The 18,799-nt window shown below is 38.3% G+C and overlaps 2 protein-coding genes across 2 annotated transcripts in view; one reads left to right on the top strand and one right to left on the bottom strand.

Annotated features, from left to right (window-relative positions):
- LOC307139892 (glutathione S-transferase P-like) overlaps positions 1-18,799 on the bottom strand; it is a 729,649-nt gene that overhangs the window by 173,321 nt on the left and 537,529 nt on the right. The gene's annotated exons all lie outside the window — the stretch shown is intronic.
- Positions 9,915-14,030, top strand: LOC307139913 (Golgi-associated plant pathogenesis-related protein 1). The gene is made up of 5 exons (XM_079839073.1): positions 9,915-9,959; positions 10,112-10,135; positions 13,026-13,235; positions 13,397-13,474; positions 13,622-14,030. The coding sequence occupies exons 2-5, from the start codon at positions 10,129-10,131 to the stop codon at positions 13,780-13,782; spliced, it is 456 nt and encodes a 151-aa protein (XP_079695199.1). The 5' UTR covers positions 9,915-9,959; positions 10,112-10,128; the 3' UTR covers positions 13,783-14,030.

Below are 18,799 nucleotides of genomic sequence, written 5' to 3'. Positions count from 1 at the left end.
GCTGCCCAAACACGTGAGACAACGAACGTGACCGTCAACTGGGGACATAAATCGACTGCATCCAGAAACACAACACAGAACACAGGGTCAAACCGTGTTGCTCTTTTAGAAAGAAAACTGCTCTTTTTATGTGCTGAAGCACTCAGGGAGATGACCGCGGCACCACACAGTACAAAGGTGCAAGCCTGTGTGTGCACTCAAAAACGGAAACGCCCAGTGAACCAACTCTTTAATCTCCGTTGAAGCGGCCACCCGCTGAGACACGCCGTCACACCCGCACTGGAAGCAGCAGTCATTCCTCTCACGAGACTCGTCGTTTACACTCTTCGTAGAAACAGGAACCATTCACTGTTCGGCTCCGAAGTAGAAAGCAATGATCTAGCATTCCACTTCCTTATTTATACCCGCACCGCGGGGCGGAGCGTGGAATGCGTGGATCGCATGTCAATCTCCATTGGCTTGTTTTTAACACACTCGAAGTAGATTGGTCTCTGAGATCAGATCCCAATTTGTCGGTCAGTTCCGACGTACGCCAAACGTGACCGACTGAAAGGGAGACTCATTTTTAGTAAGCAACTCAGTAAATTTAAGTTAATTTAGTTACATGAGTTTTTTAATTAACAAGGATGATTTGAGTGCAACTAACAACAGTGAAAGTTAATTTTTTTGAGTGAATCATAGTAATTTCTGATACATTTTGAGCTACTATGATAGAACATGTTTTCATTCATCAAAAGACAATGACGGAAAAATATGAAATTTGTTTTGAGATTCTCCCTGAGAACTACATGTTTTGAACAATGTGTTTTCTATTTTTTGGTGTATTGTTTACTGACTGCTTGATGGTGTAAATAATTTTGAGCGATTTGTTTATGATTTGAGAGTAGTGTTTGATTCTGAACACAAGCAAAACTGTTTTGAGGTGAAAGTTTCATTTTGCGAGAGGAGTCAGAGGTTTTGTAAATAGTGCTTGAAAATTAGGTTTTGTGTTTAATGTTTTCAGTTTTAGCAATTGAGAAAAACTGTAACTGAAGCATTTAAATGTTCTACTTTAGAACTTCATGCCCAGTTTAGACCCTGAGAGAAAATGTACCCGACTTTTAACACCCTGTATATAATAAAGTGAGAAAAAAAACCTGTCCCGCCGATTACTGGACTTTATCTTTTACGTCTGATTGCACTAATACGGTCAAATACACACACAGTTTACATAAACACAGTTGGTCTAAGGTGAAAGTAATCAGTTGAGAGACAATCAGATGTGTATCTGTATTAGATGCTTGGAGGTCTCAAAGCAACCGTGTCGGATAGTTCACCCAAAAATAGAAATTCTGTCATTACTCACTCTCAAGTTGTTTTAAACCTGAATGACATAAAAGAAGAAATTTTGAAGAATGTGGGTAACCAAAGCATTGTCCCCCAAGGAAATTTTGATTTCTCTGATCTATATGCATTTTTTATAATAAATAGCTTTCAAAACCATGTTAGTGCCAGGCAGACATTGGTATGATGTAAGCAACACAGCTACAACCAATTAAATTGATAATGTGTGTGTTAGATTTATAGTGTATGAAGAGTCAATCATATTGGTGGTACTGAAGGGGAAAATTCTGCTCAGGGTCCCATAAAGGCTTGGGCTGGCCTGATTGTGGGTTAATGATATGGCTATACACTGAAAAAAATTCAGAAATTTCACAAACAATTACAGAAAAACAGCAAGTAGCACATTGAACTAAACATGACATTTTGAAGAAAGACAGTATTTTCTTGTAAAACTTCAAATAAACATATAATGCCCAATAATCAGATAGATGATTAAGTTAAGGAGTTGTTTGAGTCTGTTTGGGTCAACCACACAAAACCTTTCAAGAACATGTCCGGCGTATGTCTCCCCAAAATCAATAAACTAAATGATAAAAATTACTTTGAAAATAAAGTCTAGTTGTATAGAAACATTAAGAATTTCCTCCCAGTTCTCATTACTTAAATAAAAAAAGTCCAACGTTATTTTGAGTATTTCGGACATGACGGCGCAGTGAGAACAGTAATCATCATCTCAAGGCTTTTGTAAGGACAGCTGGTGAGAGTCTTTCATACTGAGATGCTCTTGTTTTGCCTCTGATTGCCTTTTGGTTTATTTGAAATGTGTAATTATTGATCAAGCACTCAGAGCAGCAACAACAGGACATGATGTCAGTCAACCAAAGACTTGTTTTGTTTTTGAAAGAAGTCTCTTCTGCTCACCAAGGCTTCATTTATTTGATCCAAAATACAGTAAAAACTTTAAAATAACTGTTCTCTAAGTGAATATATAGTAAAGTGTAATTTATTCCTGTGATCAAAGCTGAATTTATCATCATTACTCCAGTCTTCAGTGTCACATGATCCTTCACAAATCATTCTCATATGAGGATTTGATGCTCAACAAACAGTTATGATTATGATTATGATTTTTAGTGTTGAAAATAGTTGAGCTGCTTCATATATATGGGTAAGTTTCGAATAAGTACGATATTTAAAAAACAAAAATACTAAATTAAGAAATTAATACTTTGATTCATCAAGGATGCACTGAATTGATCAAAAGTGAGAGTTTACAATGTTACAAAAAATTATGTTTAAAAAAAAAAACTTTCTATTAATCAAAGAATCCTGAAAAATAAAATGTATCACTTTTTCCACAAAAATATTAAGCAGCACAACAGATTTGTTTCATTAATACAGTGTATACATTTTTCTTGATTTACCCCGAAAGAATGGAAGTGAAATGTGACAACATGCCCCATTGATGGGGTACATTGTGACATGTGAGGGACATGATGTAACATGACCAAATGACAGCTTAAAATGTTACCTGATCAAAAAACATATCCAAGACAAACTAAAATATTACATAATACAATAATTAACTTAGGTTGTGCCCCACTCTCCCCTACAAGATACGAATAAAATAGTTCCTCCAGCATAATTGAACTATATTAAAAGGGATTGTTTGATAGGAACAGTGATGCTGATGTGCTGCTGACCCACAGTGGTCACTCTTGGTATGATCATTTATGACCTGCTTCAAAGAGTTTTCGCAGGAAAATGAACAGTGGAAACTGCCACGTGGAGCTCGAGTGAATGGTGAGAATTTAAAAACAGTTCCTTGATCTCTTCAGTAGAATTTCTCGTTTATGTTAACATCTTTTTGTTGTTACCGAGATAAGACACAAAAATATGTGTAACCCACAGATCACACATGCCAGACATAATACATCTGAAAAGGGCAAACAAGAAAAGAAATCTGAACAACAAAGCAACCCACATCAGTACATTGCAATAACAACGGATCTAGATTTGCATGCAAGCTGAATTACCACACAAGTAAAGTCCATTTTCACAGCAATGTCTTTGTCCATTTCAGATGCCAGTTTGACTAAGGGCATAAACTAAACCAGACTTGCATTTCTTAAAGGATGTGCCAAGCAGATGATCAGATATCCAAACACTAGAAATACTGAGAGTTAGATTTCATATCAAAGTAAGTCAATGGGGGATTTTAAAGAGTTTTGTCACTTTAGATTTGTTTTAATATCTTAATAAAGCATACTTAACATGGAAGTATCAGCTTATAATTTATGACTTATTTGAAACAATATTTTAAACTTCAAAACATGCATCAATGTATCTTCTTTGAAAAAAGGTGTGGAGGTATGAGCAATATAAAGGGTAAGGTTAGGGACAGGTGTGGTGGTATGGGTAAGGTTAACGGTAAAGTTAGAGACAGGTGTGGTGGTCTGAGTAAGTTTAAGGGTAAAGTTAGGGACAGGTGTGGTGGTATGAGTAAGTTTAAGGGTAAAGTTAGGGACAGGTGTGGTGGTATGAGTAAGTTTAAGGGTAAAGTTAGGGACAGGTGGGGTGGTATGAGTAAGTTTAAGGGTAAAGTTAGGGACAGGTGGGGTGGTATGGGTAAGTTTAAGGGTAAAGTTAGGGACAGGTGTGGTGGTCTGGGTAAGTTTAAGGGTAAAGTTAGGGACAGGCGTGGTGGTATGGGTAAGTGTAAGGGTAAAGTTAGGGACAGGTGTGATGGTATGGGTAAGTTTAAGGGTAAAGTTAGGGATAACAGTGGAAGTCTGAGTAAGTTTAAGGGTAAGGTTAGGAACAGGTGTGGAGGTATGGGTAAGTGTAAGGGTAAGGTTAGGGACAGGTGTGGTGGTATGGGTAAGTGTAAGGGTAAAGTTAGGGACAGGTGTGATGGTATGGGTAAGTTTAAGGGTAAAGTTAAGGACAGGTGTGGTGGTCTGGGTAAGTTTAAGGGTAAAGTTAGGGACAGGTGTGGTGGTCTGGGTAAGTTTAAGGGTAAAGTTTGGGACAGGTGTGGAGGTATGGGTAAGTTTAAGGGTAAAGTTAAGGACAGGTGTGATGGTATGGGTAAGTTTAAGGGTAAGGTTAGGGACAGGTGTGGTGGTCTGGGTAAGTTTAAGGGTAAAGTTAGGTGTAAGGGAAGTGTCAACAGTGTAATTATAGATGTAGTAATTACATGCATGTATTTTTTCAATATAAGTACAATGTAAAAACATGTACAAAATAAGTGCATTGTATAAAAGTATACATTTAAATGTTAGTACATAGTAGCTAAAGCCACCTGATATAAAGTGGGTCCAAATAATGATTATGTGTGGTTTTAAGTGAAAAAACATTGTCACTGCAATAAGGCCACACAACACATACTGAATGGTTGTTCAGAGTTTTAGAATCAAGCCACTTTTAGTCTTTGAGAATGTGAAATCGTGGATATAATAAGTCACTGCCTTTAATGCAAACATATTCCTCTTACAGAAGTCAGAACATGATGTTGTAACTCTCAGAAAGAGTTAAATGCTTTGAGAAAACATGCAGCTCTTCTTCAGAAGGCAGTAATGAATGTAAAGCCTTTTAACCCTGAAGGGTAATGGCACGTTGTCATTAAATCCTCTTAACACGGAAAATGGATGCCAGAGGTCTTCAAACAAAACTCCTGTACAGGATGAGAATTTGCAAGAACTCATTACATGCCTGGTTTTGAATATAGTGTATGGGTGTATTTCTCAAATAACAAACATTCCCTGAACTCCTACACTGTAATCATTGATCATTCAGGTCATTGTTTAGGTGCAAAAACACAGTTATAGGGTTGCATCACACAGAAGCCATCTGTTTTTCCACAGTATACACTAAAACATGTGTCACGAAATCTGCATTCACTAGAGTTTCTTTCATTACATGTTAGTGGGAACAAATACTCACACTAAAGCATTCATCTCAAAGTGCTTCCATTCTCTAATTTATAAATAAACAATCTTTGTTCTAGCATATTGCATTAACAATTTGTATGGCTTATGTCGATGCTTTGTAAAGTCAAGTCACCTTCACTTATAATGCACTTTTACAATATAGATTGTTTCAAACAGCTTTACAGTGATTGTACAGAGAGATTGTTTTGGCTGTACATCAGCTTTAGAAAAAAGTTATTGTCCAGCTAAAGTACGTTTTTGATTGATTAATTTCCGTTGTAAATAATCACAACACAATTTTCAACCAAAACAGAAAAACTCTCATCCGTATGGCAACAGCGCCCGGTGGCTAATGAAGAGAACACAAACCCCGAAACCGCAGGCGCTTTTGAAGCTATACCATTATCATCTTTGTGTAAACATCGAAAAAGGTGAATCTGTGAGAACGGTGACGGCATGCACATAAGCATTACGTGTTTAGTCTATAGGCAAGCGCATTTGAATACGTCTGTGCGCAGGCGCATAGTTTTTCTTTACAAAATGACTACCCAATGACTTTTCTGGCATGCCATTCTTCTGATGATGTCACGAGTAGGGCTGGGTATTGACGCAAATTTCACAATTCGATTCGATTTCGATTCACAAGCTTTCGATTCGATTCTTGATTCTTTTCAATTCAATTCAATATCGATTATTTTGGATATGTATCAGGTATAATACATGGAGAATTTTATCAAGGAAAATTAATTTCTGAACTAATGTTGTAAACTATGGGAGTCAGTTGATACTACATTAGCCTACTAATATTGAAGGTTAATATTGAACTGATTTGTATACAAACACTTAAATGACACTAAATTATGTTTTTTTTAAATAAAATAATAAAGTTATAATATTAACTTTACAATTACATAATCATAATTCTTGAAATATAAACATTTAAAGGGTGGCTGTCCTAAAAACTCGCCAGATTTATGAAATATTGAAGAACATTGACAATGAATATCCTATGTAATGTGGTGCATATAATTAGCAAAATGCTCCTCTCTAGAGTTAATTTTTCTAGCTAACTAACGAGTTTATGGACACTGGATATGGTTTTTCTGAGGTAGCTATAACGTTACGTGACATTGTTTACTTGTAAGCCGTTTTACTGACGTCTTTCTGCGGTTGAAACACTGATTGAGCGATTATATGTGACATGATACGGATTTCGGTAAGTTGTCCTGTATCTTTTAACACACTTTCAGAAGCTCATTCATGTTTATTTAGCGCTGTTACCGGTATTAAAGCAGAAGGGTAGATCCGTTGATGTTTGCTCCGCGCTGCTGATTCACTTGAGCTGAGCCGCGGCAGAGCGATCTCACGCCACAGCGCCAAAACAATATTTATGTTTTTGAACAATAAAATAGGCAAATCGATTTTTGAGATTTTAAGAATCGATATTGTTTTGTTAAAGTGAGAATCGATTAAAATCGAGAAATAAATATTTTTTTACCCAGCCCTAGTAACGAGTACATCAGGTGTTATGGGAAGTGTTCCCGGTTCCGGCTGACCTAGTTAATGCAGCCTAACAATCATTCATTGATTTGAATCATATAAATTGATGATGTTCTATGTGTATGCCATAGTAAAGAGATGTGTTTTTAGTCTAGATTTAAACTGACAGAGTGTGTCTGTTCCAGAGTTTAGGAGCTAAACAGGAAAAGGATCGACCGCCTGCAGTTGATTTGGATATTCTCTGTATTATCAACTGGCCAGAGTTTAGAGAGCGCAGTAGACGTGATGGAGTATAATGTGTTAAGAGCTCGCTCAAGTACTGGAGCTAAACCATTTAGTGCTTTGTAAGTAATAAGCAAGATTTTAAAATGTATGCGATGTTTAATAGGCAGCCAGTGCAGTGTTGACAGAACTGGGCTAATATGGTCAGACTTCCTGGTTCTAGTAAGAACTCGAGCTGCTGCGTTTTGGACCAGCTGGAGTTTATTTATTAAGCGAGCAGGGCAACCACCCAGTAGAGCATTACAATAATCTAACCTTGAGCTCATGAACGCATGAAGAGCATATGTCTGGCCATCGAGACCGGCAAACACAAAAAGAGCTGGTTACCCAGAGAGCAAAGCGTGTGTGTTCACTGTAGGACAGGAGAGATCGAGACAGAGACGCACTTCCTCCTTCACTGTCACAAATACATTTCCAAAAGATAATAAAGAACTTTACAGCCATGACTGAAGTAGAACAGATAAAGATAATATTCGGAGAGGGACAGAGAGTAGCACTGAGAGACAGCAGGTGAATGTGTGTGTAATGTGTGTATATTTCTGACCTCAGTGTGTTTCCCTATTGTCCACCACAGTGACCATCAGTACGTGTGAGTATATATATGTTTAAAAGTTTATTTAAGTTTAAGTTATGTTGTAATATTTTCCTCTATTATTTTGATGTTTATTATTATCATTAATATTATTATTAATGTTCATACATGTATTATTATTATTTATGTTCATATATTCCTAGCTTTGGCAATATTGTATGATTTACATTCATGCCAATAAAGCAATTTTGAATTTGATTATATCATAGTTTAAATATAAAGAAAAAAGGTCTTTAATGCAAATAAATGTGGGGTACATGACATCTTATAGTTTGATGTTCCTTTTGTTTTGAAACATTGCAAGTGAAAATGCTTTATTCATGTTGTTCTGAAGATGAAAATGTCAAACTTTAGTCTATACACTGTTGTTTCAACTTAAAAAACAGTTTGTGCTGCCTTAAAATTTGAAGTTTTATAGTTATAGTTAACTTATCAATTGACAACTTGGATATTTGAGTTATTTCAACAAGTTAAATCCGGGAAAGTTATTCAACACAATTTTCATAAGTTGTGATAGGTAACTGTGAACCCCTCAGTGAAAAGCTAGCACTATAAATGATGAGAATATCACAAACACAAACTTTACTTGTTTTGTATAATACTCGGATTGTAATTGAATTTCTGCTTCTGTATTTCACCTCTGCTCTAGCTTGTTTACTAATCAAAAATGCTTAATTTGTTTACTGAATATAGTTAGCTTTATGACATTTAGAGAATAGAAGCAACATAAATAAATGTCAATGTATGTGAGATGTTGTTTTAAGTATTTAGTTTGTTTAAAAGTTTTGCACGGCTGATGTTAATATCTGTTCATGCGTTCTGTTTAGAGACACGTATGCAGATCATGACTTTAAAGATTAGAAATAGTTCACATAAAAGCAGTTCACCCATAAAATTGAAACCAGTATTTCAATATGTCTACTTTTCATTCAGTCTTCCATGGAAGGAAGTTAGTCTTGTGTTTGTAATGTAATCATGAGGGTGTGCATGATGCACTTAAATGATAATGAAACGACAGAATAAAAGTACTGCAGACTGCATGAATGCATACAAGGAAATATTTTACTTTGTGATAATGTTATTTCTTTAGCATACCAATGTGTCAGAATGTAAATATATATGCTGATAAAGTACCTGTTATCACTTTGTTTTGGTTTCATTTAGCACATTTCCTTGTTTTTAACCCACCTGGGGACTGGGGGAATGTCATGTTTGAAGTCTATGTTCAAAGTTAAAGTTAAAAGTAGGCTACAGAAATTATATCTGCCACCTAATGGGTTTCGTGTGCCTTTTGAGCTCTTGCCTGTTTTACTAGTTCATTTGGGCGACTTGTAAAGCCCCTTGCGTGACTAGAACTGCTTTTATTTACCAGTTATTACTTTAACAAGCAATTAGGTGTGGAGGAATGTGATTTTAAAACCTATAATTAACTTTCAACTGTTTTACTTCCCTAACTACCAAACACCCAACATTCAAATCAGAGTCTGAACTGCGAATGATTGTCAGTTAATACAAAAGTCAAGTCACCTTTATTTATGACCTCTAGTGGACGGAAAAGTTACACAGTGCACCTTTAAGATTTGTATTAGTTTCATGACAATTGAGCAAAAAAAGTAACAAAAAAAAAATGTATGTGCTAATGACAATCAAACCAAATATTGAAAAAGAAAAAAATATTGGGAGGCAAACTCATAAAATACTGTATATCCATGTAGCTCAAATTGAGAAAGATATTAAAAATTAGTCGTGGGTTCGATTCCCGCGAAATGTATGGAATAAATGTATCCCTTTTAAGCCCTGTAACTTTAAAAACTGCCAAATGTATAAATGTAAATGTACATAACTGTAAAAACAACTACATATGTATTAATTTATCTTTTGTTGTGTCCAGGACTTCTTCTTTACTACACAACATCAGTTATTTCTTAATTATTTTTAATGCGGTATTTATATATCCACGAAAAGTTAAATGTATTGTGAGATATATGTGAATTACACCTTCCTTGCATAACTATTTCACATTTTTGCAGAATCTCTCTCTCTCTCTCTCTCTCTATCTCTCTCTCTCTCTCTCTCTCTCTCTCTCTCTCTCTCTCTCTCTCTCTCTCTCTCTCTCACACACACACAGACACATCTATACACAAAATCTGCAAAACATGTAAAGTGAGTTCCAGGGAATCAAACCTATAGACTGCTGGACGTAAAGAGATGGAGTTGTTTGGTGGCGCTGGAGGAGGAGTAGATAAAGCCAGCAGTATATATACACATCAATCTGTGCTGAAGCCAGAGCGAGTAGACAAAACTACCTAACAACTCCAGGAGAAGACAAGGTATGAGCCAGACAGAAACATCCGTTGTGCTTACATATTTGAACATAATAAATGATCAAAAAATACTATTTTATTATTGTAAATGAATCTTATTTTGAATTATTGTAAAACAAAAATGAATATTAACAACAATTATCTTTGATGTTTTACAGCTTGTACTTCGGCAGACATGGCAGGTGAGTCTCCATAAGTATTTCTGCATTCATTATAGGCAGAACTTCTCACTGAGATGTCCATGTTTCCTCGTTCGCTTCCTGCTAGTTAACCTGTACTGAGTGTCAAGAACATTTTCTTAATCTATTCTAAAGAGCCTTTTTCCACTACAAAGAACCTTTTGTGGAATGTAAAGATTCAATGTTAAAGGTTTTTCTTGGAACAACACATGCCAGTAAAAAAACTTTATTTATAAGAAGTGCAAATAATTATAATATTTACTGCACTTCTTCTGCAGCAAATGACTTGGAAGTCTCACATTTGCACATTCAATGAAAATAGCTTACTTCTGGGTTGAAAAATAAGATTAAAATTTTGTCTGTCTGTCTGTCCGTCTATCTGTCTATCCATCGGTCTGTCTGTCTGCCTTTTTGTCTGCCTGTCCATCCATCTGTCTGTCTGTCCGCCTTTTTGTCTTTCTGTCTATCCATCTGTCGGTCTGCCTTTTTGTCTTTCTGTCTATCCATCTGTCTGTCTGTCCGCCTTTTTGTCTTTCTGCCTATCCATCTGTCTGTCCGCCTTTTTGTCTGTCTGTCTATCCATCTGTCTGTCTGTCTATCCATCTGTCTGTCTGTCTATCCATCTGTCGGTCTGCCTTTTTGTCTTTCTGCCTATCCATCTGTCTGTCCGCCTTTTTGTCTGTCTGTCTATCCATCTGTCTGTCTGTCTATCCATCTGTCTGTCTGCCTTTTTGTCTGTCTGTCTATCCATCTGTCTGTCTGTCTGTCTATCCATCTGTCTGTTTGTCTGTCTGTCTATCCATCTGTCTGTCCGCTTTTTTGTCTTTCTGCCTATCCATCTGTCTGTCTGCCTTTTTGTCTTTCTGTCTATCCATCTATCCATCTGTCTGTCTGCCTTTTTGTCTTTCTGTCTATCCATCTGTCTGTCCGCCTTTTTGTCTTTCTGCCTATCCATCTGTCTGTCCGCCTTTTTGTCTGTCTGTCTATTCATCTGTCTGTTTGTCTGTCTGTCTATCCATCTGTCTGTCCGCCTTTTTGTCTTTCTACCTATCCATCTGTCTGTCTGCCTTTTTGTCTTTCTGTCTATCTATCTGTCCGCCTTTTTATCTTTCTGTCTATCCATCTGTATGTCTGCCTTTTTGTCTTTCTGTCTATCCATCTGTCTGTCCGCCTTTTTGTCTTTCTGCCTATCCATCTGTCTGTCCGCCTTTTTGTCTGTCTGTCTATTCATCTGTCTGTTTGTCTGTCTGTCTATCCATCTGTCTGTCCGCCTTTTTGTCTTTCTACCTATCCATCTGTCTGTCTGCCTTTTTGTCTTTCTGTCTATCTATCTGTCCGCCTTTTTATCTTTCTGTCTATCCATCTGTATGTCTGCCTTTTTGTCTTTCTGTCTATCCATCTGTCTGTCCGCCTTTTTGTCTTTCTGCCTATCCATCTGTCTGTCCGCCTTTTTGTCTGTCTGTCTATTCATCTGTCTGTTTGTCTGTCTGTCTATCCATCTGTCTGTCCGCCTTTTTGTCTTTCTACCTATCCATCTGTCTGTCTGCCTTTTTGTCTTTCTGTCTATCTATCTGTCCGCCTTTTTATCTTTCTGTCTATCCATCTGTATGTCTGCCTTTTTGTCTTTCTGCCTATCCATCTGTCTGCCTGCCTTTTTTTGGTCTGTCTATCCATCTGTCTGTTTGTCTGTCTGTCTATCCATCCATCTGTCTGTCCGCCTTTTTATCTTTCTGCCTATCCATCTGTCTGTTTGTCTGTCTGTCTGTCTATCCATCTGTCTGTTTGTCTGTCTGTCTATCCATCTGTCTGTCCGCCTTTTTGTCTTTCTGCCTATCCATCTGTCTGCCTGCCTTTTTTTGGTCTGTCTATCCATCTGTCTGTTTGTCTGTCTGTCTATCCGTCTGTCTGTTTGTCTGTCTGCCTATCCATCTGTCTGTCTGCTTTTTTGTCTTTCTGCCTATCCATCTGTCTGTCTGCCTTTTTGTCTTTCTGCCTAGCCATCTGTCTGTCCGCCTTCTTGTCTTTCTGTCTATCCATCTGTCTGGCCACCTATCTGTCCACCTTTTTGTCTTTCTGTCTATCCATCTGTCTGTCTGACTTTTTGTCTTTCTGTCTATCCATCTGTCTGTCCGCCTTTTTGTCTTTCTGCCTATCCATCTGTCTGTCCGCCTTTTTGTCTGTCTGTCTATCCATCTGTCTGTTTGTCTGTCTGTCTATCCATCTGTCTGTCCCCCTTTTTGTCTTTCTGCCTAGCCATCTGTCTGTCCGCCTTTTTGTCTTTCTGTCTATCCATCTGTCTGTCCGTCTTTTTATCTTTCTGTCTATCCATCTGTATGTCTGCCTTTTTGTCTTTCTGCCTATCCATCCATCTGTCTGCCTGCTTTTTTTGGTCTGTCTATCCATCTGTCTGTTTGTCTGTCTGTCTATCCATCTGTCTGTCCGCCTTTTTGTCTTTCTGCCTATCCATCTGTCTGCCTGCCTTTTTTTGGTCTGTCTATCCATCTGTCTGTTTGTCTGTCTGTCTATCCATCTGTCTGTTTGTCTGTCTGGCTATCCATCTGTCTGTCCGCCTTTTTGTCTTTCTGCCTATCCATCTCTCTGTTTGTCTGTCTGTCTGTCTGTCTATCCATTTGTCTGTTTGTCTGTCTATCCATCTGTCTGTTTGTCTGTCTGTCTGTCTGTCTGTCTGTCTATCCATTTGTCTGTTTGTCTGTCTATCCATCTGTCTGTTTGTCTGTCTATCCATCTGTCTTTTTGTCTGTCTATCCATCTGTCTGTTTGTCTGTCTGTCTGTCTGTCTATCCATCTGTCTGTTTGTCTGTCTGTCTATCTATCTATCTATCTATCTATCTATCTATCTACTAAGCTCTGGTGTTTGTTTGATTCTCCACAGATGAAAGCTTTAAGAAGGAGTTCCTGGAGACGCACAACCAGTACCGGCGACAGCATCAGGCCCCAGCGCTGGTCTTCAGTGAGGAGCTGTGCAGCGCGGCTCAAGAGTGGGCGGATCACATGCTGAAAACCACGAAATTGGGCCACAGTGACACAGACAACGGGGAGAATGTGTATTATGCCTTCAGCTCCGAGAAAAAGACACCCACAGGTAAAATCTGCAGCTTAAGAATACATCAGGTTCAAGATGAGTGAGAAGAGTGGACTCAGTAAACTGAGATCTTACCATATAGTCATCAAAAGATTTACATGTTTAAATAATCATAAAACCACCTCACTCTAATAAAATATGTATTGTTTTGTATATTCTAGGGAAGGCGGCTGTAGACTCATGGTACAGTGAGATCAAAGATTATAAGTTTGACACACCAGGACATCAGCCCCAAACAGGTAACATTCATTTGGGGAATAAATGGTTTCATTGGAACTTTAGAAGTAAATATTATATTTTTTTTACCCGATTGGCATTTCATTTATTGGCTTACTGCCTTTATTGTATTCTCTGTCTAACCGTGTCTGTATATATATAATTTGCAGGGCATTTCACCCAGGTTGTGTGGAAATCATCCACAGAGCTCGGAGTCGGTCTGGCTACTGATGGAAATACTGTTTTTGTCGTTGGTCAATACAAACCTGCTGGAAACATAACCAATGCCGGATACTATGAGAAAAATGTTCTACCTAAATCTGACAAATGATTGTTTTCTTTCTTTGTTGGATCTGGATATCGCCAAATGTAAACATTTACATGTATGATTTGGCAGATGCTTTTATTCAAGTGATTTAATCATCATTATAAATTTAAATATGAAAGATAGGCCTGTAATTGATCAAATCCTGTGTGTGTTGTTTTAATAAAGTATGGATCATTGCATCATAAGTAAATGTACATTTATTACTAAAACAAAACACTGATATTGCCAAATAAAACAAAATAAGCAACCTCCCCTGAACGTATCTATATAGCTTTCTTATATTTTGATGTGCAAATTTCTAAGGCCTCTAAATGATCAAAACTTTGCTGAAGAACCTGTTTCACACTACACCCCTACTCTTTTATCAAGTGAAAGTCTTTTAGTGTAATTGTCCTCCTTCAGCTCATGCCTCACGTGTCTTCCTGCTGTCAAATCTATTTTTATTAAGTTAACATAAGAATAACTTTTATATTGTTAGTAGGGGTGTGACAAGACACTTATCTCACGAGACGAGATAGGGTTCAGACGAGATATTATGAATTTTAAAGAAAAGAAATCCTCAATGATAAAACATGACTAGAAAAATTGTTTGCAGGTGCATTTGAAATGTTTTAACTCATCATCTTGTAATGAATGTCATTTCAGTTCTACTTTCTGAGTATGAATTATCATATGCAGTAAAAGACAACAAGCACTGTAAAGGTTTTCCCAAAAGCTCAACTGACTGGCGTCTCTTCTGACCTAAGAACTGCACATGAGCTTCTTTTGACCTCCTAACTGAACTCGTTCCCACAAACTGATCATAGATAATAAGTGCATACAATAACCATAATACCATAATCAAAGTACTCAATATTCAAAGTGCAAATAGAGACCACATTTTTCTTCAAGCATGATACAGAGCTAAGAGATGGTTACAACAAGATTATAGTGGGAGATATTCGCATGCCTCAGGGAGCCGCTTTCAAACAGCGGTAACGTATTGAAATTGCGTTGGAATGTGCGCTCCTGTTTACTTTCACTTTCAATTTCTCGATCGTAGTACTGGTATTCCCAGGGAATGGTACTTGTGGTGCTGAACGCGCATTTTCAAATATAAGTCTGACGCTTCTGCTGCGCAACGAATCCTCTGCCACAGAGTCCACTAACCTGTAACACACACTCGTAACACATGCTCAATGCGAGCGCTTCACTAACACCTAACACGCACTCGTCTTCTCGACACGTGATCAGTGGCAGTGCTGCGCACTATGTACGGCTCGAATTGATGGAATTGAAGTGACCGTTATCCACCTGAATAAATTATTTTTTATTTTTTATAAAAAGCCAAACTAGAGTGGAGGCGTAATGTAAACGTAGTGTTGGCATATTCTATCCTAACTTCACCCTCACACTCCGTCATTACAATATGACACAAGACAGCTTCACCTCGACGAGAAATCTCATCACAGTTTAGTCTCGCGAGATCTCGTGACATTGTTAGTAATATTTCAAGATGAACATTATTGGACTGAAGCAACTGAGGTTTACTTGATTATCCAAACATCTCTCTCTTTCTCTCTCTATCTCTCTCTCTCACACACACACACACACACACACACACTTTGAGCATAGTGGTGGTTATCATCTAAGATACTGTAAATCACTCATGTAAAAATAATTCATTATATTTGGTAATCCATTTCGGAAATTGCAAACGAGTTCTATAGAAACTGTCTATAGGATCAATATCTATAGAAATCTATTGGTGTACCAAATTATTTATTGATCAACCATTAAGATCAGCTGGATTAAATAATTGACAAATGTATTCGTTTTTTTATTCGCTTTGGAACTATTTTCACAAGCAAGGTGTACATTTTCAAAACTCATAGTGCTAATATCACAACAGATCATCAAAAGTTCACTTTTTCAAACATTTCAGCATATTTTCAATTGTGTTAGTACAATACACACAACCAGAAAGTATAATTTTCACTACACAAAATAAGTTAAAATTACATATTTAGATATACAACAACATATTTTCTCCTGATGGTGCGTTCACACCAGACGCGAATTAAGCATTTAGAGCGAGTGATTTATATTGTCAATGCAAAAACGCGAATAGAAGTTAACCAATCAGGAGCTTGCTCTAGTAATGACAACAATGAGGACAAAATCATATGTGGATACCCAGAGCTGTACGTTCTTTATAGAAACAGGGATAAAAAGGATCTTGCTAGGAAAAAAGTGAGTAAGGAGGTCGGACAATCAGGTAAGTTGTAAAAACACTCTTTACTCAATTTAAGCTATACATAGGGTGATTTGGACACTTTTTGCCATTGAGATGACTAGGAAAAAGTGTCCCAATCACCCTGAATTCACTAGCCTGACAAGTCAGACCCACATCAAGATGTTGGGTCTGGGAACTCACTATTTGCAGGGCTCAATCTGAGGGGCGGGACAAACGGTTGTCTTTCAAATTCCCTCTGCACACAATAGGGTACCACAACCAACCAGAGAGCAACGTGAAGTGTGGCTAGTTGATAGATTAAACTTTCGCCGTATCCGGTCGGCAAAACTCCGAACACGTCTTCGTTTCTTAAGAATGACTTCAGTGCCGTTCTTTGTTCTTTCCTCAAAGAAAAGCTTAACTAAAGTCTTCCAGAGTCGCGGCCAAAGCCGATTCGAAAGACCGCTGTTCGCCAGCTTCTTTGTTTACGAGTAGCACGCAGAACTGCCGCAACTCTGCCATCATTATGTTAAGCCCGCCCTCCGACTCTACACACGATGTGATTGGCCTTACCAGAGTTTGGTTTTTCCAGCTCGCAGGTCTACCGAGAGTTGCTAAACTACAATCGCGGCAAATTAAATTTGAATTGAATTAAATTTGCTGCCGCTACGGTGTGTCTAGATTTCTAGGCTGTGAATTCACCCTATTGAGACTACAAGCTAGTTAAAGCCGGCAAATTGAGCTTATTCGCCTTATTTCAAAACAATCCATGTCAGCCACTTCGCAACGAGACGAGACGGCTGGCAGAAGCCCCGTCCATGACACGAATTCGCGTCTGTTGTGTAGTGAATGTCACGTGCGAATGAAGCGAGTAAAATCAAAATGTTCAAGCGTCCAACTAAAAAAGCAGAAGCAAGCTCAGACTAAAATAGGCTCTTCCACTGCCTGTATCAGTGGCAGTGCCCATAGCACGAAATTGTTGTAATTTATTGATTTAGATGATGGCTATCTGTTAGGAACTGTAGGCTAAATCAATACATTTCACAAACTTCTTGGGGCCATGGACCACTTATGATTACCCTTAGTGGTGTAACCAAGTAATGACGGACCCCAGTGCAGCCACAAATATCATAACTATCTATAGGCCTATTAAGACATATATTCAAGAAATTAATATACACTATAGTTTCAGCCTTATTTAAAGGCCGCGGAAACATGCCAGTGGGTTCGTTACGCACGTCAATCTTTTCCGACGTTCTTGGTTTGCTTCTTATTTATTAAATATACAGTGCAGTGGTGTTATTCCAAACAGGTTTTTTGCTCATATGAATGCTGTTTTAGACTGGAACATGAGTCATACAAAGCATTGTTACCATAATAAACAATTTAGCATTCAAGTGTGAATATCGAAACATTTGGATTTGTGCAGAATGTAAGAGGAGCAACTCTGATTTCAGTTTCGGTTTAAATAGGCTGGCCTAATTCGTTTAGGAATGGCACTATAATTTATGTTTGTTTTACATTTACTTTATATATTTCATTCTTGCTATGAATTCCGTTTAATTTAAAGGATGTATTGTGGAAATAGCCTAAAATACATGTTGATAATGTTTGTAAACATTTTGTTTTTACCAGTATTTTTAAAAAATGCGACTGACACACCAGTGCGATTTACCTGGGTTCTTTCTCTTAACAACTTAAGTCTTACCCAGAGCATCCTCAGGTACGACTTAGAATGACAAAGGCACGCAGGCAATAGAAATTCTCTTATGTGGATAAAGGCATATTTTGTACACGTCACTATACAACACATGTCCTTATTAGGAGAAAATATATAAGAAAAATATGTTGTTTTAATGACATCTCATTATTATGAGAAAATATGTCATTAAAACGACATAATATTTCGTTATTGCAACATAATTGAGTGGAAAAAATAATACCAGTGGGCTCTGGAAAGTCGCGCGCAGTCCTACGTCACCGGACTAATCTTCACTGTATAAAGTACCGCTGTGGAAACACAGACAGCAGCAGGTCTGAGGGAAAAAGAGTTCCTAGGAAAAAAGTTTGTGCGACAAATTGTTCCGGGTAATTTAGGTGGAAATGAGGCTGAAGTGTGTGTGTGTGCCCTGGTAAACTATACATTATAGGGACAAAATGGGGTCACAAGTGCTGCATCACGTGTTTGGCCATTCAGCACGCTGAAGCAGCACTGGTGGATGATTCATGTTCCTACTGCGGGAACATGACCATCTCGGAGTTGCAGTCGAGACTCCATCTTGCAAGGGGTGGAGTCCTCGTGTCTCTACCTAGATCTATCCCTCCACACAGGGTTGCTTCTGACAGTAGCATGGGTGAATTTAGGGTGATGGTGAGCGCGTTTCCCCCAGGGAACCCTCAATCCTCCCGCACACGAGGTGTGCACCATCCGTATCCTTTGGGGCTCCCCTTGACCATTGCTGCATCGGAGGGAGGGTCAGACCTCTCTGGAGATGACGTGTCTGCGCAGAGGCCTCCTCCGGGAGCGTCAGCTGTGCCCGATATGGATTCGGAGATGGCCATGCTTTCCCGGGCCACTGAGAGAGTTGAATGATTGGTTTCTCGGGGTGGCCCATGCTGGTTCTCAGCGCCCCACTCTGGTTCCTGAAGGACGCATACTTTCATGTCTTGCTTGTGGGCTACGGCTCAGCAGTTGTACTCCAAATAACTCCTTCGGGGTACGATGTGGGTTCCGCAGCATTCCCTCCTACGAGAAGGCACGCTTTCCCAGTGTTATCCAATCTGTCACTGAGCGGGTCATGCGGA

The sequence above is a fragment of the Gobio gobio genome (genome assembly GCF_949357685.1).
Source record: "Gobio gobio genome assembly, chromosome: 16".
Classification (NCBI taxonomy): domain Eukaryota; kingdom Metazoa; phylum Chordata; class Actinopteri; order Cypriniformes; family Gobionidae; genus Gobio; species Gobio gobio.
This window is presented reverse-complemented; position numbering and strand designations above follow the sequence as displayed.

What these genes read in the sequence shown, in the direction of transcription:
- LOC307139913 (XM_079839073.1), top strand. An exon ending in CGAGAAAAAGACACCCACAG is followed by an intron (nt 13,236 to 13,396) that starts GTAAAATCTGCA and finishes TGTATATTCTAG; the next exon opens with GGAAGGCGGCTGTAGACTCA. An exon ending in AGGACATCAGCCCCAAACAG is followed by an intron (nt 13,475 to 13,621) that starts GTAACATTCATT and finishes TATAATTTGCAG; the next exon opens with GGCATTTCACCCAGGTTGTG.